The 22,595-nt window shown below is 46.7% G+C and overlaps 1 protein-coding gene across 1 annotated transcript; it reads right to left on the reverse strand.

The window, feature by feature from the left end:
- Positions 1-495: 495 nt before the first annotated feature.
- Positions 496-21,967, reverse strand: LOC116980800 (cell surface A33 antigen-like). Its single transcript, XM_033033394.1, has 7 exons — positions 21,886-21,967; positions 21,684-21,854; positions 13,648-13,820; positions 9,790-10,003; positions 5,195-5,359; positions 3,679-3,795; positions 496-954 (listed from the first exon to the last, which is right to left on the reverse strand). Exons 2-7 carry the CDS (start codon positions 21,715-21,717, stop codon positions 914-916), a joined length of 744 nt encoding a protein of 247 aa, XP_032889285.1. The 5' UTR covers positions 21,718-21,854; positions 21,886-21,967; the 3' UTR covers positions 496-913.
- Positions 21,968-22,595: the final 628 nt, after the last annotated feature.

A 22,595-nucleotide genomic window follows, 5' to 3' on the forward strand; every position in this document is an offset into this window, starting at 1 on the left:
CCCTCTCAACCTGCTGCAGAAAGAACAAGATCCATGATTGTTTGATTTAATCTCTGATTTGTTGTCAGCGCATGCTGCTGAAGTATTGCTCTTGCTGCAACCCACCACCCTTAATGCAGCGGCATATTTTCGTATCTTTCAGGTAATTAGCACCCTAGCCACTAAATGAATGAAAATGGTTGAAGGGGGTGTCTTCTAAACGCATGCGAGCTCACTCACAGAGACCTTCAGAGCTTCTCTTCAAAACACAGTCTTTTGATGAATAAATGCTTTATTGTTGATAGAAAACAGTAAGATACATCCAAACTTTTTCCGACTCGTTATTACAATCTTCTTCGAACTCCAGCTTATCACTTCTGCTTAAGCATCTAAGTTCCAAACACGCCCAAAAACTCGTCATAAATCCCACCCACAATATAACGGGCAGTCTAAAATTTAAAGGCACATGCCATCATTAATAACAGGCCAAATGGCCACTTCATACCGGCCCCTAATTGTTCCAAGTATATAACGAGGCAATTACTAATAAACATTTAAAAAGTAGCCATGAAGGCTTAACATATATCAAAATCAAAAGGTCAGGGAATAAAACCCTGTGGCTCCTCGTCGGGAAATTAAACCACGGTCTCCCGCGTGACAGGCAGGGATACTAATCACTCTACTAACGAGGAAAAAAATAGCATGCACTTTAAATCCGCAATCAGAATTCTTCATCGACTCTTCCATCTTCACTTTCGCCTTCTAGAAGCAAGCACAACTTGGTTATTAATCTTATTACAACAGTGGTTTTAGTTCAAAGTCGTATCGTGCATACCAAACCCTTAAAATCAGGCATGATACCCAGTATATAGTCCAAAAGATAATAGTCCAAACCTTTGATAGCATAAAAAGTCTTCCTCCATGTCCGATCAACTCATTGATGTGTTGTAACAGTAAAGTTGAAGCGTGAAAATCCTTGAAAAGAATAGTCAAGTCAAGTCAAGTCGTCACATTTATTTATACAGCACATTTAAAAAACAACTCTCGTTGGCCAAAGTGCTTTACATTTGTTATAAGAATAGTATAAACAAACAAACTACATACATATATACATATAGCCGTCGCTCAGTGGACATCAGGAAAGGCTTGGGAGTACAGATAAGATTTTAGTCTTGACTTAAAGGAGTCGATGGAGGGGGCAGTTCTGATGGGAAGGGGGATGCTGTTCCACAGTCTAGGAGCTGCAACCGCAAAGGCGCGGTCGCCCCTGAGCTTATGCCTGGACCGCGGGATATTCAGCAGCCCCAAGTCGGCCGATCTGAGGGACCTGGAGGTGGAGTGGTGGGTGAGAAGACTTTTTATGTAGGTGGGGGCAAGCCCATTGAGGGCTTTGTAGCCATAGAGGAGGATCTTGAAATGTATACGGAACCACACAGGGAGCCAGTGGAGAGAGGCCAGGATCGGGGTGATGTGGTCCCTTTTTCGGGTGCCCGTCAGGAGTCTCGCTGCGGCGGTTTGGACCAGTTGCAGGCGGGACAGGGAATAACAGGATCTTTAGCAATAAAGTTCACCATTAAGTTTGATTTAATGTCCGAGCCATTAGCAAAGATTTCAAACCCCAGCTCAAGCTTTGGCCATTCTCTGTCTGGCTTGCAAAGAGATTTTTGTTCATTGATCCATTTCTTCTTGCTTAAGAAACGGTTCACTGTCAATTCTCTGGAAACTTCATTTGCAGAATTTTCTTCTGTGTCAACATACTTCAGTTGCACCACAGTTGTAACTCACAATGCTCTTTCCATTGGTAGATCGTCTTTGTCCAAATCCAACTCTCTGGTTTCTTTGGCTCTATCATCTAGTGGAATGCTTTCACAATTGTCGCTGTTCCACTTAGAAAGTGTGAATCCTCCCTTATTGCAAAGAGAAGTCAAATGTTCCATTGGTAGAATCGCTTTCTGCTCAGTAGACCTGGATTTTAAGCAATCATCCTTGTAGAAATTATTCTTCAAAGAGATTCTTCTTTCATGAAATTTACTCTTCTCGCCAAACTTGTGTTTCAAAGTCTGGGTACGTTGCTCTGCCATACTACAATTATTTGGCTGATTAACACTTTCTTGTTTGAAAGGTAAGTCCACACAACAGTGTCTGTCAGTTTTCACTGAGTAGTTCATAACATCCATGAACTTCAACTCTTCTTTCGACATCTCTCCCGATTCCTTGCTGGTACTTTCATTAGAGTCATGATTGTATGGCTTCATCACCGACTTTTCTAATTTATCAGTAGACATTTGATTAATAGCAACGGCAGGACAGTTCTTCTGATTTCCGATTTCGTGGTTCCTTTTCAAGGAGCCATAGATAACCCATCCAAGTCGTGTTTTCATAGCATACTGTCCTTCACCTTGGCTCCTAACAATCTGTATAGGTTCCAAAGCCTTCAAAACATTCATTCCGATAAGTAGATCAACACAAGAATTTATTTCAGTTATCTTGACATCCTTCAGGTAAGGCCATTGGTTTATGTCTTCATATCTTGGTATATTTTGACGACCAACCGGCATAGTTCCATGCGTAAACACTTCAGATATTGGTATGAAATGATCTTCATCCAAACTGGATATCTCCATACTCGTAATGTAATGACTCATGCTCTCGTTATCTTTAATCATGGTACGTAATCGAATCTTAGTCTCTTCTCCTGTGATATTCAATCTTCTCGTCAGGCTTTCTGTACAAAAGGTAGTCGAACCTCCGTGTTCCAGGAAAGCATATGTTTGCAACACTGCATTCGTCTTGCTGTTCCTTACTTGCACTGGTAAGATAGAAAAATTACAAGCTTCTACCCCGACCCCAATTTGAGCAGTTATTTGAGGCGAGGTGCTAGCATTTCTAGTGGTTGGTTTCTTGCCCTTTTCTGTTTGTTCTGGTTCATCTTCTTCTACCCAATGCTCTGGTAGCTCTTCTTCAATGTGAAGTGCTTCAGGATGATATTGATTGCACTTATAACAAATTATAGGACTCTTACAGTCTCTTACCATATGTTCCTTTTTCAAACATCCAAAACAGGTTCCCTGCTCTTTCAAGAACTCCATCTTGTCTTCATATTTTTTTCATCTTGAAGCTTCGACACCATCTTATGGTGTGACCAACTTCATCGCATAATAAACAAAATGCTATTTGCTTGCTAGTAGACACCTTTCTTTTTCTTCCACCTGTCTTTTCCACAGGTATGGTCGTGATAGCAAAACTACTTCTCTTAGATTCAGATCTTTCTTCAGTTTTGGAATAGGTAGAACCTTTGTTAGTTGCCATCGGTTTGTAGTCTTCAATATTCCCGTAGTGTGGCTCTAACATGTACCGTACTTCCCTGTCCAAGAATTCCACCAGTTCTGGTAGCCTGGCTACTTGGTTCCTTTCCTGCCCAACCTCTCCCTGTAGCTCAGGCCCTCAAGACCTGGCAATATCATCGTGAATCTCCTCTTGCACTCTTTCCAGCTTAATGGCATCTTTCGTACAGTTGGTTGACCAGAACTGAGCATAGTACTCCATGTGTGTGCTTCGTGTATTAAAGATTATTAGAAATAAAGATAGAAGTGCTGTACTTCACATCATAAAATATCTGCGGCAATTGTACAGATAAATTAGAACAAAATAAATGAATACAAATAAAATTGAACAGAGTGACTTCTGTCGGATACTCACGTGGCATTACTGCTAAGGTGATATTGCAGATCGCAGCTCTGATCTTATTTTTCGAGGTACAAATGAAGAAGCCAGATGTCTTGGCTGAAATATTTCTTAATGTTAAACCATCTGTCTCTGAAGATTAAAATAATAAATATTTTAAAATATTTAATTCAGAGTTAAGTTCGTCATCCTCAATCATGATTTTTCCTCTAATTGTGTTACTTTGCTGATGATGTGGTCATCTCTCAAAATTAAGCTGTGCTTGAAAATTTAGAGGTAAGTAGGCCTTCCGATGACTTTTATTAAAATTATTGATGATATCACAATTCGCACTGTTAAATTGTCTTTTTATTTATTTTTCATGCTTTAAAATCGAGCAATTCATAACTGGCAATCTAATTGTTGAATATAGGAGCAAAGAGTTAAGTTGAGTATAGGAGCAAAGAGGTTCTTTGTGCCTGGAGTATTGTGTGCAGTTTTGGTCCCCTAATTTGAGGAAGGACATTCTTGCTATTAAGGGAATGCAGTGTAGGTTTACAAAGTTAATTCTCGGGATGGTGGGACTGTCATATGCTGAGAGAATGGAGCGGCTGGGCTTGTATACTCTGGAATTTAGAAGGATGAGAGGATATCTCATTGAAACATTATTGAGGGTTTGGACATGCTAGAGGCAGGAAACATGTTCCCGATGTTTCGGGAGTCCCAAACCAGGGGCCACAGTTTAAGAATAAGGGGTAAGGCATTTAGAACGGAGACGATGAAACTCTTTTTCAATAAGAATGTTATGACGTTTTTAAAAAGTGTCTTTAAGAATGTTCTAGATCACTGGTTTTGCTTGTTCATGGCAGATTTTACATCAGAGAAAATATAGTGGGTTGTTAGCAGAAGTTAAGAGAAGATCATTTCAAAATTACTGGTGTTTTAAGTTTATTTTGCCTGAAAGTGGAAACCCTTTCATTTAACAGCAGAGGTGTGGATTGGTGATGTATCCACAAGGACCACATACATAAAGAAAACTCTCACAATAGGTCCAATTCGCCAAGGTGTAGAGATTGAAATGGAAATAATAGAAATGAGAGCACTGATATAATGCTGTATTAGATTACCCAAGAACTGGGTGCGATCAATGATTGATTGAAACATGGAAACAGGCCCTTCGGCCCACCGAGTCCATGCCGACCCGTTCACACTAGTTCTGTTATCCCACTTTCTCATCCACTCCCGACACGAGAGGGATAATTTACAGAGGGCCAATTGACCTACAAACCCGCACGTCTTTGGGATGTGGGAGGAAACACACACGATCACAGGGAAAACGTGCATACTCCACACAGACAGTACCCAAGGTCTTTGGCGTTGTGAGGCAGCAGCTCGACCTGCTGCACCACCGTGTGCCCCAATAAGTTATTCTCATGACTGAAATAAAATCACAAGTTGGTATCTGCTTCATGAGGGACACATTGTGTTAAACAGCTGTGCGCTAAGTCAGATCACACGCAGGTTTTGATGAATATTTACAAAGGCTACGAACCCTGAATGGACATTTGAGGCAGTTCCCGTGGCTGATTCATGGGGCAGTAGTTTTGCCAGGAGTACACTGGGGCAGGCGACCCTTCCTCCGAGTGGCACATCAGTTTGACAGTCTCCCCATATTCTGCTTTGCCCTCTATTTTGCAAATGGGCGGCGTTGGAGGAACTGCAATTCAAAGACAGAAGTTTGTAAGTTCATGTCATAGGAGCAGAATTAGGCCATTCAGCCCATAGTCTACCCTGCATTTCGATCATGGCTAAAGATAGATACAGAGTGCTGGAGTAACTCAGTGGGCCAGGCAGCATCTCTGGAGAGAAGGAATGGATGACGTCTCGGGTCGAGACCATTCTTCAGACTGATGATCATGGCTGATCTATCCTTCCCTCCCAACCCCATTCTCCTGCCTTCTCATCATAACCTTTGACACCCTTACTAACCAAGAACCTACCAATCTCTGCTTTAAAAATACCCAACAATTTGACCTCCACCATCATCTGAGGTAATTCCACAGATTCACCACCCTCTGACTAAAGACATTTCTCCTCATCTCCTTTCTAAAGGTACATCCTTTTATTCTGTGGCTGTGCCCTCTGGACCTAGAATCTCCCACTAGTGTAAAAATCCTCTCCACATCAACTCTATCCAGGCATTTCACTATTCGGTACGTTTCAATAAGGTGCCCCCTCATCCTTCTAAACTCCAGCGAGTACAGGCCCAGTGTTGTCAGACGCTCACCATATGTTAACCAAAATCATCCCCAGGATCATTCTTGTAAACCTCCTCTGGCCTCCTTCCTCAGATATGGTGCCTTCCTCAGGACTCCTTATTCAGACATGGTGCCCAAACCCCGCGTCAGACCCCGTCTCACCCGTCCCGACGTTGTGCAGCCCATGGAGTGCAGCAGCAGCACCTCGCCCGTGGCCCCGTCGGTCGGCAGCCCAGCCAACTGTCTGACCTTCGGACCTTCATTTACCGCTGACACCACTGATACATCGGTTCATGAGTTGGATGGGGTGCCGGACTTTGCGTGCGACGTCGCGCGGCCCGGGCCGAAACTCCTCAGCTGGTCCGCCGACTGGGCTTTGTGTGCAGTCCAGCACCCGGGCTAACTCATCATTCACCCAGCCATGGCCAAGTCGATCAATGAATTGCTGTCTGAATTTGTCCCTTATTTTGACCGTTTGTCCCTTATTTGGGAGTGAGTGTAACCAAGAGTTTCACACGATATGTAATCCAAGATCATCTTTAATCGATATGCAAACTATAGCAGTACAGTAGCTTGTTAGTTGTCAGAGCATCCTGACTGCTTCCAGAACTGAGCAGTGTAGGAAGTGGGTGTTAATATAAATGGCACAGTAAGGTGGGGTTAGTGATGCTAACCTATATGATAGGTTGTCATGCATAAACCAATCTACAGTTGGCAACCCTCATTACATCCCTACTTTTGTATTCAAGTCCTCACAAAATAAATGCTAACATTGCATTTGCCTTCCTTACCACCGATACAAATGAGCATTTGGGAATCCTGCACCAGCACTCCCAACCCAAGTCCCTTTACACCTCTGATTACTGAATCCTCTCCCCAATGAGAAAATAGTCTACGCCTTTATTACTACTACCAAAATGCATGACTCCACACTTTGTTACGTTGTATTCCATCTGTCACTTCTTAGATAGACACAAAAAGCTGGAGTAACTGAGCGGGACAGGCCGCATCTCTTCTACTTCTTCTTCTTCTTAAGCCCTTTGCTCCTCTAGGGAACATAGGCCATTGACAAATGTCCTCCACCTCACTTGGTTGTTGGCAGTTCTTTCGAGATCTCCCCAGTTGAGATGTCTGCCTGGACACCTCTTCTCCAGCTGTTCCTGGGGCAACCTCTTTTCCTTTTTCCTTGGGGGTTCCATTTCAGGGCTTGTCGGGTGATGTTTGTGGCAGGTTTCCTGAGTGTGTGTCCAATCCAACTCCATTTTCTCCTTCGAATTTGTAAGTCAATGGGCTCCTGACTTGTTCTTTTCCACAGGTCCACATTGCTTACTTTGTCTCTCCAGCAGATGTTAAGTATTCTCCTAAGGCAGGTGTTAATGAATGTTTGTAGCCTGTTTGCAGTGTGTTTTATGGTTTTCCATGTCTCTGATCCATACAGCATCACCTGTTTCACATTTGAGTTAAAGATGCGTATGTTGCTGGTGATTGAGATGTGTTTTGAGCTCCAGATCTTCCTGACCATGTTAACCATCACGCTAGCCTTATTGATTCTACTTTTTATGTCTGCCTCAGCCCCTCCAGTGATGTCCACAACACTGTCTAGGTATGTGAATGTTTCTACCTCCTCTAGAGCAGTGCTGTGCATAAGGAAAGTATTGCTGGTTTTGGAGTGGATCCTCATCACCTCTGGAGCATCTCTAGAGAGAAGGAATGGGTGACGTTTCAGGTCAAGACCCTTCTTCAGACTGGTTAGGGATAAGGGAAACGAGAGATATAGACGATGATGTAGAGATAAAGAACAATGAATGAAAGATATGCTAAAGAAACAGGCCATTGCTAGCTGTTTGTTGGGTGAAAATGAGAAGCTGGTGCGACTTGGTTGGGGGAGGGATGGAGAGAGGGAATGCCGTGGCTACCTGAAGTGAGAGAAATCAATATTCATACCACTGGGCTGTAAGCTGCCCAAGTGAAATATGAGATGCGGTTCCTCAAATTTGCATTTAGCCTCACTCTAACAATGGAGGAGACCGAGGCCAGAAAGGTCTGTGTGGGAATGAGAAGGAGAATTAAAGTGTCCAACAACCGGGAGATCAGGTTGGTTCAGGCGGGCTGAGCGAAGGTGTTCAGCAAAACGATCGCCCCAGTCTGCGTTTGGTCTCGCCGATGTACAAGAGTCCACATCTTGAACAACGGATACAGTAGATGAGGTGCAAGTGAACCTCTGCCTAACCTGAAAGGACTGTCGAGGTCCCTGGACAGAGTGGAGGGAGGAGGTGGTAGGAACAGGTGTTGCATCTTCTGCGGTTGCAGGGGAAGGTACCTGGGAAGGGGGTGGTTTGGATGGGATGTGTTAACCAGGGAGTTGTGGAGGGAACAGTCTCTGCTGAAGGCGGAAAGGGCTGGAGATGGGAAAATGCGGCTAGTTGGAGGTGGCGGAAATTTTGGAGGATTATGTGTTGTATGCGACGGCTGATGGGGTGAAGGTAAGGACTAGGGGGACTCTTGTCTCTGTTGCGACTAGGGGGAGGGGGAGCAAGGGCAGAGCTGTGGGGTAACGAGGAGACAAGATTGAGGGTCATATGTATGATGGGAGGGGAACCCCCGTTTCTTAAAGAATGAGGACATCACGGATATCTTCGTCACTTCTTAGCCCACTCTCCGTACTTGTCCAAGTCCTTCTGCAGACTCCCTGCTTCCTCTACACCGCCTGCCCCTACACCTATCTTTGTATTATCTGCATTCTTGTCCATAAAGCCATCATCCAAACCATTGATGTACAACGTGAAGCTTTCAATTGCCTGTCTCGAGCGGCAAGTTCATGCCAATCTTACTAATTCCAGTATAGGGTCATGCATCGGGATGGGACATTTCCTGTGGAACCATATGTACCTTTGTACCTTTAATGTAGTAAAATATCTAAATTGCATTTCAGAAGCCTGTAATGGTTGCACTTGGGACTTTGGGGGGGGGGGGTTGCGCTAATATTGGGGTTAGTTTTAATGTATTTAACTTTCTATTGTTTATTGTATTTTCCATGAGCAGTGTGTTCGCAGGCATGTTATGCTGCTGCAAGGAAGAACTTCATTGTCCTGTTTTCGGTACAGATGACAATTAAAACACTCTTGACTCTTATGAAACCAAGTTTGGTGTTATTAGAAGGGAAGAACAAAATGACGGGCCTGCAATGAACTGCAGCTGCTGGTATCCTGAATAAAAGGTACAGTGGTGGAGGAACTCAGCGGGTCAGGCAGCATCTGCAGAGGGAATGGACAGGCATCGTTTCGGGTCAGGACCCTTCTTCGCTCTGCACAAACCTCTTATGACGGTACATAACAACAACCTCAAACTACATTTTAATATTCACGGCAAAATCTGCGACTCAAAGTTTGTGGTGTTACTGTCAAGTAAGATAGAGTCTTACTGGAGACATTTCCAATGTTTGTTGTTCAGTCACACACAAGGTCACAGCAGCATTTCTAATATTTCTAATACAACCTGATCTCCCGGTTGTTGGACACTTTAATTCTCCTTCTCATTCCCACACAGGCCTTGCACCCTGCTTGAAAAGGAATTTCAAGGAATAGTCATGAGTCAACTGCCAGCCCACCAGCCATGAGTGAGCTGCCAGCAGATCAGGCTTGAGGGACTGAGATGCCACCCCAAGAACCCATACCAGCACTCAGGAAAGCCCCCCCACTGGCCACCAATATTGGAATTGGTGGAGAGGTGGAATATTGCGTTGGGGGACCCGCCCTCCCGTGTGAACACTTAGTCTAGTATCATTTAAAAACGCATTCAAAGACCTGGACATTTTACATGAAAGCTAGTAATGACACATTACTACTAAGCAAGCTGAAATCTGCATAGAAATATTTTCCGAAGTCCTTACCCAATACAGTCACATCCACTGTTTCTTTCCGCGTACCAACCAAGTCATAAGGTGTTGTGACTTCTACCACGTAGGTTCCAGTGTCAGTTATCCGCGCATTCTGGATCGCTATTGAACAATCTTCCCCGTTGGCATTTCCTGTAAAGTTTACTCTGCCCTTGTAGTTTTTTCCAACGCTGTATAATCCGTCGTAGAAGTACTGGATTACATCGATCTTAAAAGAACAGTAGAACTTAGTATTGGACAAAGCAGACACAAAGAACTACAGATGCTGGTTTACAAAAAAAGACACAAAGTACTGGAGTAACTCAGTGGGTCAGGCAGTATCTGTGGAGAACGTGAATAGGTGACGTTTCGAGTCGAGACCCTTCGGCATATCCTGTCCATCATGACCAAGTTGTCCCTACTTAACCTCTTTTGCCTGCATTTGCAGCTTCCATAAGCAGCTCAGTCCAGATAAGGACTACACTGTGAGTGAAAAGGTTACCCCTCTTAAATCTCTCACCTTAACCCTGTGCCCTCTAGATTTAGAATCCTCTACCCTGGGACCAAGACAGTGAGCGTTCACTCTCTCCATGCCCATCGTGATCTTGTAGACCTCAATAAGGTGGAAGTGGATCCTGAGGCTTAACTGCCACCCAAGAGGTGCTCGACCGATGGGATACCTGGGTCAGAGTTTCTTGGTTCCCAGGGTGGAGGTGGCGAGATCAGCCGCTGGATGTGAGGGCGGACATTGGACACACTCCTGCCCATCTTTATTGACAGTTCTGAGATACATAGAAACATAGAAAATAGGTGCAGGAGTAGGCCATTCGGCCCTTCGAGCCAGCACCGCCATTCAATATGATCATGACTGATCATCCAACTCAGTACCCCATCCCTGCCTTCTCTCCATACTCCCTGATCCCTTTAACCACAAGGGCCACATCTAACTCCCTATTAAATATAGCCAATGAACTGGCCTCAACTACCTTCTGTGGCAGAGAATTCACAGATTCATCACTCTCTGTGTAAAAAATGACTTTCTCATCTCGGTCCTAAAAGACTTCCCCCTTATCCATAAACTGTGACCCCTTGTTCTGGACTTCCCCAACATTGGGAACAATCTTCCTGCATCTAGCCTGTCCAACCCCTTAAGAATGTTGTACGTTTCTATAAGATCCCCTCTCAGTCTTCTAAATTCTAGCGTCGCAGCGGCCTCTGCAGTCCGTCTGTCTTCTTATTATTTTTTGTCTCGTTTGAATGTAGTTTTTTTTTTTTTAACTGGGTATGTGTGTGGGGTATGTGTGTGGGGGGCGGGGGGTGGTGAAACTTTTTAAATCTTTTCCCTGTAAGGAGAACCCAACCTTTTCTCTGTCGGGTCTCCGTTGTCGTTGGGGCCTAGCACCGTGGAGCGGCCTCCAGCAGGAACGACCTGGGGCTCCAGTCACGGAGCCTGCGGACCTACTCACCATCGCGGAGCTGGCCGAGTTCGGAGCGGTGGTGGCGCATGGCTGCGACCCGACCCCGAGGTTTCGGAGGCTTACCGCAGGTCTGGTAGACAGTAACACCGGGAGCCCGCGGGTCCCTGCTGGGAGACCGCTTTTCGGGGCTTCCGCAACGGCGACTTCACCCGCCCGAGTTGCGGGGTTGAAGATTATCTGGAGCGGGGCCTTACATCATCGCCCGGCGCGGTTTAATGACCGCGGGACACTTACCATCGCCCGCCGGGGGCTTTGACTGACATCGGGAGGAGAATGGGGAGAGCAGGGGAAAGATAAGTCTTTGCCTTCCATCACAGCGAGGAGGAGATGCGCTGTGATGGATGTTTGTGTAAATTGCGTTGTGTCTTGGTTCTTTTCCTTGTGTGTATGACTGCAGAAACCAAATTTCGTTTGAACCTCAATGAGGTTCAAATGACAACAAATAAATTGTATCGTATTGTACAAGCCGAGTCTATCCGGTCTTTCTTCATATGAAAGTCCTGCCATCCCAGGAATCAGTCTGGTGAACCTTCTCTGTACTCCCTCTATGGCAAGAATGACTTCCCTCAGATTAGGAGACCAAAATTGTACGAAATACTGCAGGTGTGGTCTCACCAAGACCCTGTACAACCGCAGTAGAACCTCCCTGCTCTTATACTCAAATCCTTTTGCTATGAATGCCAACATACCATTTGCTTTCTTCACTGCCTGCTGCACCTGCATGCCTACTTTCAATGACTGGGGTACCATGACACCCAGGTCTAGTTGCATCTCCCCCTTTTCCTAATCGGCCACCATTCAGATAAAAGTCTACTTTCCTGTTTTTGCCACCAAAGTGGATAACCTCACATTTATCCACATTATACTGCACCTGCCATGCATTTGCCCACTCACCCAACCTATCCAAGTCACCTTGCAGCCTCCTAGCATCCTCCTCACAGCTAACACTACCCCCCCAGCTTTGTGTCATCCGCAACCTTGGAGATGTTGCATTCAATTCCCTCATCCAGATCATTAATAAAAAAAGTAAATAGCTGGGGTCCCAGCACTGAGCCTTGCGGTACCCCACTAGTCACTGCCTGCCATTCTGAAAAGGACCCGTTTACTCCTACTCTTTGCTTCCTGTCTGCCAGCCAGTTCTCTATCCACATCAATACTGAACCCCCAATACCGTGTGCTTTAAGTTTGTATACTAATCTCTTATGTGGGACCTTGTCGAAAGCCTTCTGAAAGTCCAGATATAACACATCCACTGGTTCTCCCTTATCCCACTCTGCTAGTTACAAGACACTGAACCTTTCCAGCATAAACAGACTGCACCCATACAAAAATAAATTCAACTTGAAAATCCTTTATGACTAAAAGCAATGGATATGTGTTTAGTTTTGAGACACAGCATGGAAACAGGACCATCAGCCCACCGAGTCCACGCCGACCATCGATCGATCACCTGTTCACACCAGTTCTATGTTATCTCCCTTTCCCCATCCACTCTCTACACACTGGGGGCAATTTACAGAGCACCAATTAACCTACAAACCCGCAAGTCTTTGGGGTGTGGGAGGAAACCGGAGCATCCGGAGGAAACCCACACGGTCACAGGGAGAACGTGTAAACTCCACTGTCCCGCCAAAGATATTTAAGAAATAAGGCACAAGCAGGGTGCTGTAGGCTACAGACAATCTCACTGTAGCAATGTTATAACATAATTTTAAATCTCATTGTCTTGGGTTTATAGGCCAAATGGAAGGAATTTAATGTTTAATACCTGTAAATTAATGGCCATTTAAATCAGCTTGTGAGTGGGGTTTTCTGGAACGCGACCATTTGGAACGTTGAGGCTGAGGTAATTTTATTCCCCCATATCGGCAGCAAATACACTGCCGGTTCTTCGGGGAAAAAAATCACCGTTTCGCAACTTAAAATGTGAATTAAATGCATCTTAAGAAACACTTTTATACATAAAAATAAACTACTTTCTTTTACCTGTCCCCTACATAAAATCCGGCCCCGTTGTCGGCGTTGACGGCTTCAGAAGCTGATTTTAAAATCACTCCAGCGATTAACTTGTCGGGCAAATTTTTTTTTAAAAACACACAGAACGGCCGTCAGAACGATTCTTTAGCAAAATTTTGCACTCCAACAAAATATAATCCAGAAACAGGTCGGAAAAAAAACGCGTTTTAACCCCGCCCCCCCCTCAAACGCGCCAAAATCGCGCACACGGCCAGTGGCAGAATTGCAACGCCGCTGAAGGTAAGTATTGTAACATACCTACTCACTGAGTGACGGAACTTGTGAATTGACTGGCCATCTCGAGTGTATGGACATCACCATTAATAGTACTTGTAAGCAAGTCATTTCAAGAAGTACTACCGCAGAGACAAATGCTTACCGTTGGTTCCATTTCACTCGGTACTTCTTCGACTAGAATCCATTCAATGTTAAGATGGTTTTTAGTTGATGCGGTGGTTTGATAGGTACATTGTAAATGTAAAGCATCTCCTCGAGCTATTTCCATGTGCGGGACCTTCACGTTGACCATCATTGCATTCAAGGATGTAAGTGCTTTAGATTTTAAAAAAGAGAATAAAAAATGTTAGCCAAATTATAGGCCCAACTGAATCTCAAAAACATCATTTACCATTCTCTCAAATCATCTGTGATCTACATACAGCTCCGACACCACAATCCTGATTAGAATTCTCGTCCCACCAGCTTGCCTGACACACAAATACATTTGGTATAGTCAGCTCTCTCTGAGAACTATGACCCTGACAAGCGCAAGTGGACCGGGATGCCTTCTCCGGCAGTGTGAAACAGAATGGTGGTAACTGGGAAGAGATTGAGAGCTGAATAATCTATAAAGACATTGTGTGAAGTCTTTTAACTTAAAAAATAGGCACAGCCCTCCACACCATCAAATGCAGCCACAACAGGCGCTGCCTCAAGAAGGCGTCATCTATCATGAAGGTAGTGTTGCCAACTGTCCCGTATTAGCCGGGACATCACATATATTGGTTTGTCCCATACGGGACCGCCCTTGTCCCGTATTTGACTACTACTCGGCTCGAGGGGAATGTCGGGTCGGAGCTCCTCATCTGCCACCTGCCTCACCCATCCCGATGTAGTGCAGCCCATGGAGTGCAGCAGCAGCTCCTTGCCCGTGGCCCCGTCGTTCAGTATTCCGGCCTTTGGACCTTCGCTTACCGCCGACACCACCACCACCTCTCCTTCTCATGGCCTCCTTCATCATCGGTTCATGAGTTGGACGGGGCGCCGGACTTTGCGTGGCCTGGGCCAAAACTCCTCAACTGGGCTGGGCTTTGTGTGCAGTCCAGCACCCGGGCCAACTCATACACCCAGCCACGGCGAGTCAGTCAATGAATTGCCGTCAGGGAATTTGTCCCATATTTTGACCTTTTGTCCCTTAGTTGGGAGTGAGAAAGTTGGCAACCCTACATGAAGGATCCCCACCATCCGGGCCGTACCCTCTTCTCACTGCTACCGTCGGGCAGGACGTACAAAAGCCTGAAGTCCCACACCTCCAGGTTCAGGAACAGCAACTTTCCTACATCAGACACAGGCAACTTTAATCCAACCTCCCTACAGAATACCACTGTACCACTTATTTGGATTGATTGAAAGATACAGCATGGAAACAGGCCCTTTGGCCCACCATCGATCACCCGTTCACACTAGTTCTATGTGATCGCACTTTCCTATCCACTTCCTCCACACTAGGGGCAATTTACAGAGGGCCAATTAACCTACAAACAAGCACGTCTTTGGGATGTGGGAGGAAACCAGAGCACCCAGAGGAAACCCACGTGGTCACGGAGAGAGTGTGCAAACTCCACGTAGACAGCATGAGGTCAGGATCCAACCTGGGTCTCTGATGGTATGAGGCAGCATTTCCACCCACTGCATCACATATGCCTAAATGCTGCTGCAAGATTTTCACTGTCCCCTCGACTTAAGTCTATGCCCTCTAGTTATGGAATCCTCTACCCTGGGAAAAAGCTTGTGAGCATTAACTTTATCCGTCCTGCTCATGTTCTTGTGAACCTCCACAAGCTCAGCCCACAGTCTCCTACGTTCAAAAATAAAAGGTCCCGGCCTATCCAACCTTTCCCTACAACTGATTTCAGACCGATGGTCTCAAGAAGGGTTCCAGCACAAAACATTGTCTGCCCATCCCTCCCACAAGTGCTGCCTGACCCGCTGAGTTCCTCCAGCACTTTGTGTTTTTCTAGACTGTGACAGTTAGTTGACCGCAAAAGTTTATTTTGATATCTGAAGATGTTTTGTCAGCAAACAGACTCTTTGCTGACATAAATGATTTGAACATCCTCTCCCTGTATGTAAGGATTGAAAAAAATCCTCAGTACAGAATGGTGATAAGGTTTGGTTAATTTAAAGTTTTGAACATACTCGTAAATAAGATTGTACTTTACTAATCTCTAATGTAAACAGGAGCACAAGGAAATGCAGTTGTTGACTTACAAAAAAAGACACAAAGTGCTGGAGTAACTCAGTGGGTCAGGCAGCATCACTGAAGAACATGGATAGGTGACATTTCAGGTCAGGACCATTCTTCAGGGCTGCTGTTCGAAGTTCAGTCTGAAGAAGGGTCCCGACCTGAAATGCCAGCTATCCATGTTCTCCAAAGATGCTGCCTGATGCACTGAGTTACTCCAGCACTTTGAATTTCTAATGTAGGTTACAGATAGCTGAGCAAGTTATCTTGGGTTGTGTGTAGCTTAAGGTTGGAGGCACCTTCATAGAGTCGAACAGCACAGAAACAGACCCTTCAGCCCAACTCATCCATGCCGACCGAGGTCCCCATCCAAGCCAGTCCCATTTGTCTACATTTGACCCATATCCCTCCAAGCCTATCCTATCCACATATCTGTCCAAGTGTCTTTTAAATGTTGTTATAGTCCCTGCCTCAACTACCTCCTCTGGCATCTTATTCCCTACACCCACCATCCTCTGAGTGAAAAAGTTGCCCCTCAGGTTCCTATTAAATCTTTCCCCTCATACCTAAACCCTGTGCCCTCTGGATTAAGAATCCTATGCGCTGGGAAAAAGCCGGTGAGAATTCATTTTATCTGTGCCCCTCATGATCTTGTCCACCGCACCAGCCTCCTACGCTTCAAACAAAATAGTCCCAGCCTATCAAACCTCTCCCTGTAACTCAAGCCCAGGTCAGCATTTGGTGGCCCCTTATTAGATATCAACTTTTATTGCTTTGTTTTCATGATATTAAATTTAGTTTTGTTTATTATTGTCACGTGTACCGAGGTACAGTGAAAAGCTTTTTTTGTTGCGTGCTATCCAATCAGCAAATTGATTCATGATTACAATCAAGCCGTCCACAGTGTACAGATACAGGATAAAGGGAATAATGTTCAGTGCAAGATAAAGTCCAGCAAAATCAGATTAAAGATCATTTTAAGGTCTCCAATAGTTGGTGATAGGATAGTTATGTTACATAGATACATAGAAAATAGGTGCAGGAGTAGGCCATTCGGCCCTTCGAGCCTGTAACGCCATTCAATATGATCATGGCTGATCATCCAACTCAGTATCCCGTACCTGCCTTCTCTCCATACCCCCTGATCCCTTTAGCCACAAGGGCCACATCTAACTCCCTCTTAAATATAGCCAATGAACTGGCCTCAACTACCCTCTGTGGCAGAGAGTTCCAGAGATTCACCACTCTCTGTGTGAAAAAGTTTCTTCTCATCTCGGTCCTAAAGGATTTCCCCCTTATCCTTAAGCTGTGACCCCAAAGTTTCCCACTGTGAGGGAAGGCTCCAAAATTCAGTCATCCTCCTCTCTTGTCCTCCCGTGGTCGGGGGGCTCCCGAACCCCCCGCTGTCGCCGCTACGGGCAGCCCGATGTTCAGGCCCGCTCGACGGGGTGATGGAAGTCCGACGTTGGGACTGGAGGGCATCCTCAGCGGCTTGGACATCCAAATTGGCCACCTCCTACTGGAGTCCGCGGCTCCCGAAGTCCACAGGCCGCAATGGGCAGAGATTCAACGCAGGCGGCCCTCGGCAAAGGCCCTTAGGACTCCGCGGTGTTGAAGTCAGCGCCGCCCACGCTGGGAACTCTCCAAACCGCAGCTCCGATGTAGAAGCAGCAGGCCCAACACTCCGGAGCTTCGACGGTGATCCAGGTGAGCAATCGCCCGCTCCGCTATGTATCGAGCGCTGCGCTGCCGCTGCTGAAGCTCTGGTCCGTGTCCCCGGCAGGAAAGGCCGCTCCAATCCAGGTGGTAGGGCGAGGACGCGACTCGGAGAATAGTCGCATCCTCTCCTTCGTGTTGCTGACACTGAGAGAAAGGTTGTTGTCTCGGCACCAGTTTACGAGGTTCTCAATCACCTTCCCATACCCTGTTCATTATTTGACATAAGTCACCAAAATGTACGTTTTCCCCAAATGATTAGCTCAGCACACCGATATTCTGGGTGACAACGGAGGGCCAAACAACACAGACAGCTTAATGCATTGATTTAAAAGTTTCCATTCACAAAATGACTGATTTAGGCCAAAGGTACCACCACCCCCAGCAGTGCGTTCCAGGCCTCCACTACCATCTGTGTAAAAAAACATGCCCTGCACATCTTTCAAACGTTGTCCCTCTCATCTTAAAGCTATTTCCCCTTATATTTGAGTTTTCCACCCTAGTTAGTTTAGTTTATTGTCACGTGTACCGAGGGACAATGAAACATTTTTGTTGTGTGCTATCCAGTCAGCAGAAATACACAATTACTATCGAGCCGTTCCCAATGTACAGATAAATGATAAGGGAGTCATAGAGTCATAAAGAGATACAGCATGGTCCAACGTACCCACACCGGCCAACATGTCCCAGCTAAACTAGTCCCACCTGCCTGCGTTTGGCCCATATCCCTCCAAACCTGTCCTATCCATGTACCAGTCTAACTGTTTCTTAAAAGATGGGATAGTCCCAGCCTGAACTACCTCCTCTGGCAGCTTGTTCCACCCACCCACCCTTTGTGTAAACAAGTTACCCCTCAGATTCCTATTTAATCTTTTCCCCTTCACCTTAAACCTATGTCCTCTGGTCCTCAATTCACCTACTCTGGGCAAGAGACGTTGTGCATCTACCCAATCTATTCCTCTCATGATTTTATACACCTCTCATAGATTTAAAAAAAAACATTTAGTGCAAGATAAAGTCAGTAAAGTCCAATCAAAGATAGACTGAGGGTCACCAATGAGGTAGATAGCAGTTCAGGACAGCTCTATGGTTGTGGTAGGATGGTTCAACTGTCCCTGAATCTGGAGGTGTGCATTTTCACACATCTATACCTTTTGCCCGATGGGAGAGTGGGGAAGAAGGAATGGCCAGGGTGCAACTCATCCTTGAGAAAAAGTTGATGTCTGTCTACTCTATCTCTGCCTCTCATCATTTCATATGCTTCTCTCAGGTAAAGAAAGTTTTGTGGTGTGGTTTGATGGAGGAGGAGAGGACTGTTGCTGATTGAGATGGAGTTAGGGGGGGAAATTGTTTTTAGTCAAAGAGCTTTTATGATCCCTGATGTCGAAAATGGAATTGGCGATTTCAAACAGGATTGGATATGCATCTGTGGATGCATAACGTGCCGGGCAAGGGACAAAGAGCGAGAGAATGGGGCCACGCAGTTACTCTTGTGTACCCCAGCGTATACCTGGGTCAGAACAATGCTGGAAATAACTCTTTGCTGCCCTGTGTCATTTTGTGATTAACACATTCGATTTGCAAGTTTCATTTCACATTAATAATGTAGACAAAATGATGATGAACAAAGTTGTGTTTTGATCACAGGTTGGGAAGAAGGATTGTTTGTATCTTCCAACGGCCTGTTTATTGCACAATTGTGGCACAGGTTTCAGGCACGCCTAGTTTCTGGCACGACACACCTCACCTCTGCATGAAACAGCTCTGCGACAAGGAGAAGGAAGTGGCAATTACCCACAGCAGTGCTACTGTTGAAAGATGGGATAGTCCCAGCCTGAACTACCTCCTCTGGCAGCTTGTTCCAAGTCAGCTTTGGCCTGAGTTAGGTTTAGGTTTATTATTGTCAACTGTACTGAGGTAGCATGAAAAAAAATGCTGCTTGCTATGATAATACTACACATAAATACAGTCAAGCCAAACTCCAGTACAGTTGATAGAGCTATGGGGAAGATACAGAATGCAGAATATAGTTATCAGCATGGCAGCAAACCAGTTCCAGAGACAAAGTCCAATGTCCGCAATGGGGTAGAGGTGAATCAGACAGTATTCTAGCTCATGGAAGGACAGTTCAGAAGCCTGATAACAGAGGGGAAGAAGCTGTTTCTGAGTCTGGTGGTGCACGCTTTCAAGCTTCTGTACCTTCTGCCGGACAGGAGCGAGGAGACGAAGGAATGACTCTGGCAGGAGGAGTCTTTGATGATGTTGGCAGCTTTTGCGAGACAGCATGAGGATTAGATAGTCAGTGGTGGGGAGTTGGGTCTGTGTGATGGACTGGGCTACATCTAAAACTCTCTGCAATTTCTTGCAGTCTTGGGCAGAGCTGTTTCCAAACCAAGCTGTGATGCAACTCGACAGTGTGCTTTCTGTGTTGCACCTGTAGAAGTTTGTAAGAGCCACTGGAGACACGCCAAACTTCCTCAGTCTCTTGAGCAAGTAGAGGCGGTGATGTGCTTTCTTGGTACAGACCATTAATCAACGACCCACTCACAAGAAATGAAGAGTCTTTTAACATTTTAAGAAGAAAGTTCTTCTAAAGCAAAACACAAAGTGCTGGAGGAACTCAGCAGGTCAGGTCGTATCTATGGAGGGAATGGACCAGTGACGTTTAGTGTTGGGCCCCTTCTTCAGACTGATGGAGTAAGGGGGGTAAGAAAGGTGGGGGGAGGGAAGGGGGCAGGACAAAGCCTGGCAAGTGATAGGTGGATACAGGCGAGGGGGTGGTCGGCTGGTGGGCGGGGTAAGTGACTAAGGAACCAAAAGAATGTCAAATAAGGAGAGAGGAGGAGGAGTGGAGCTGGAAGGAGGGATATGGGTGGGAGGGAGAGGGGATGAGAGGGGGGTGGGTGAAGGGAGATGTGGTCGTTGGGGGTGAGAGCTGAATGTAAGGATGAGGGGAAATGGCTGTACCCGAAATGTCACCCATTCCTTCTCTCCAGAGATGCTGCCTGTCCCGCTGAGTTACTCCAGCATTTTGTCTACCTGGAGTGATTTGAAATGTACATGTAATGGGAATATCGATAAACAATGCGGGCGGTGCGGGCAGGCAGGCCCGGTGCGGTTGGGCTCAGACTGAGCTGCTGGAGACGTGACAGGGAGCGGGCAGCCGGGTGTTGGGGGTTAAACACTGACATTACTAAACCCCACCACCACACAACCCGCCGTTAAACGCAGGCCAACTCCAACCCCGAAACCGGACGGTCAAACAGTCACACACAAAACGCTGGAGTAACCCAGCGGGACAGGCAGCATCTCTCGAGAGAAGAAATAGGAGAACCGGCCCTTCGGCCCAACCGTCCATGCCGACCGAGATACGCCATCTAAAATAATCCCAGTTCATGGAGATCCTGAATAAGACACAAAGTGCTGGAGTAACCCAGCGGGACAGGCAGCATCTGTGGAGAACATGGATATGTGATGTTCTTGGTCGGGACCATTCTTCACACTGGCCTCCAACATTCCTCCAGTCTGTGTCTTTTTTGTGCACTTTGTGTCTTTTCCCCCCTAAACCAACATCTGCAGTTCCCTCCGTCTCCTCGCGGAAACCCAACCCAGTTTCCAAGCCCCAAATGTGGCCGCACAAGTTCCCGCACAGTTGCCAACACGACCCAAGTTCAGAACAAGATCCAACCAGGTGCACCTTTTCAGTCGGGAGGGAGATTTAATGGAGACCTGAGCGGTAATTGCTTTACACAAAGGGCGGTGGATATAATGTTCGAGCTGCCGGAGGAGGCAGTTGAGGCAGACACTGTCGCGACGTTTAAGAAACATTTGGACATGGATAGGACAGGGTTTGGAGGATACGGGCCAAACGCAGGCGGTGGTGTAACTGGGACATGTTGCTCGGTGATGGCCAGTTGGACCAGTTTCCACAATCTATGACTCAATGATTCCAGGTATTTTAAAGATGAGATTCATAATGATAGATGAACTAGGCCCAACTGTACAAGTTACCAACTCTCCCAGTCTCGGCTGTGCTTACACCGCGCACAACTCTCGGAGTTTTGGAGACTTTCACCATTTGAAAGTTAATGTCCGGGCGACCAGGTAAAGGTGCTACAGGTTGCAATGTCCCGGCAGCTCGGTGTGAGCCCAGACCCTTGTGTGGGCTGAACGGGGGGAGTGGGTGTGAGCAGGGCGAGTGTGCAAGGTGTGCCCGGTCCAGATCCCACACTTACCGGCCAGCAGGTAGAGGAGCGCGGCGCCGCTCATTGCGCCGAGAGCAGCGGCCGCGGGAGCTTCGCCCCGACAGCGAGGGAGGGAGGGAGGACAGGTGAGCCGGGTCCAGGTGAGCCGGGGTCGGGCACAGGTGAGCCGGGTCCAGGTGAGCCGGGTCCAGGTGAGCCGGGCGCAGGTGAGCCGTTTCCAGGTGAGCTGGGGTCGGGCACAGGTAAGCAGAGCCGCGCCGCTCCCCTCCACCCGGAAAACGGGGATTGTGTCGATCAGAGCACCTCCACCACCCTCCCCGCCGCGGTGATTGGGCTCAGACACACCCCGGTCCTGCCCCCTCTATCTCTACCTCTCCCCTCCTGTACTCTCCGTGCGGACAGGCAGAGGAAGCACAGGTGAGCCGGTTCCAGGTGAGCCGGGGTCCTCCCTCTCAGCGGCCGCTGGTGCCCCGGGGTCATTATAAAAACGGTCTTTATGAAAACCAATAAAGAATGTCTGAGGAAGAGCTCCGACCCGAAACGTCACCCGTTCCTCCTCTCCAGGGATATTGCCTGTCCCGCTGCGTCACCCCAGTAAACCGGCAACTGCAGTACCTTCCTGCACAAGGACGTTTTCATTTGCTTAGATGAACGAGAAGAGATTGTTGTGTACAAGTTTCCTCCCCATCTCTCCCCTGTCCTTTACCCCCTATCTCTCTCCATCCCCCCCCCCCCCCCCCCCTCTCGCACCTACCCCATCCCTTCCTCTGGCTTCACAATATGCAATTTGTCCAACCACCTGTTTATCAACCCCGTCCCCTCACCTGTATCCACCAGGCTTTGTCCCACCCCATTTTTCTTCCAGCCTTCTTCCCCCCTCCACCCCCCTGCTGCACCCGCTAAGTTTCTCCAACATTTTTGTCTACTTTCGATTTTCCAGCA

This window comes from Amblyraja radiata, chromosome 14 (assembly GCF_010909765.2).
Source record: "Amblyraja radiata isolate CabotCenter1 chromosome 14, sAmbRad1.1.pri, whole genome shotgun sequence".
Taxonomy (NCBI): domain Eukaryota; kingdom Metazoa; phylum Chordata; class Chondrichthyes; order Rajiformes; family Rajidae; genus Amblyraja; species Amblyraja radiata.

What these genes read in the sequence shown, in the direction of transcription:
- LOC116980800 (XM_033033394.1), bottom strand. Translation starts at nt 21,717, where the DNA reads ATGAGCGGCGCCGCGCTCCTCTACCTGCTGGCCG. An exon ending in GCTCCTCTACCTGCTGGCCG is followed by an intron (nt 13,821 to 21,683) that starts GTAAGTGTGGGA and finishes TAAAATCTAAAG; the next exon opens with CACTTACATCCTTGAATGCA. An exon ending in CGAGTGAAATGGAACCAACG is followed by an intron (nt 10,004 to 13,647) that starts GTAAGCATTTGT and finishes TGTTCTTTTAAG; the next exon opens with ATCGATGTAATCCAGTACTT.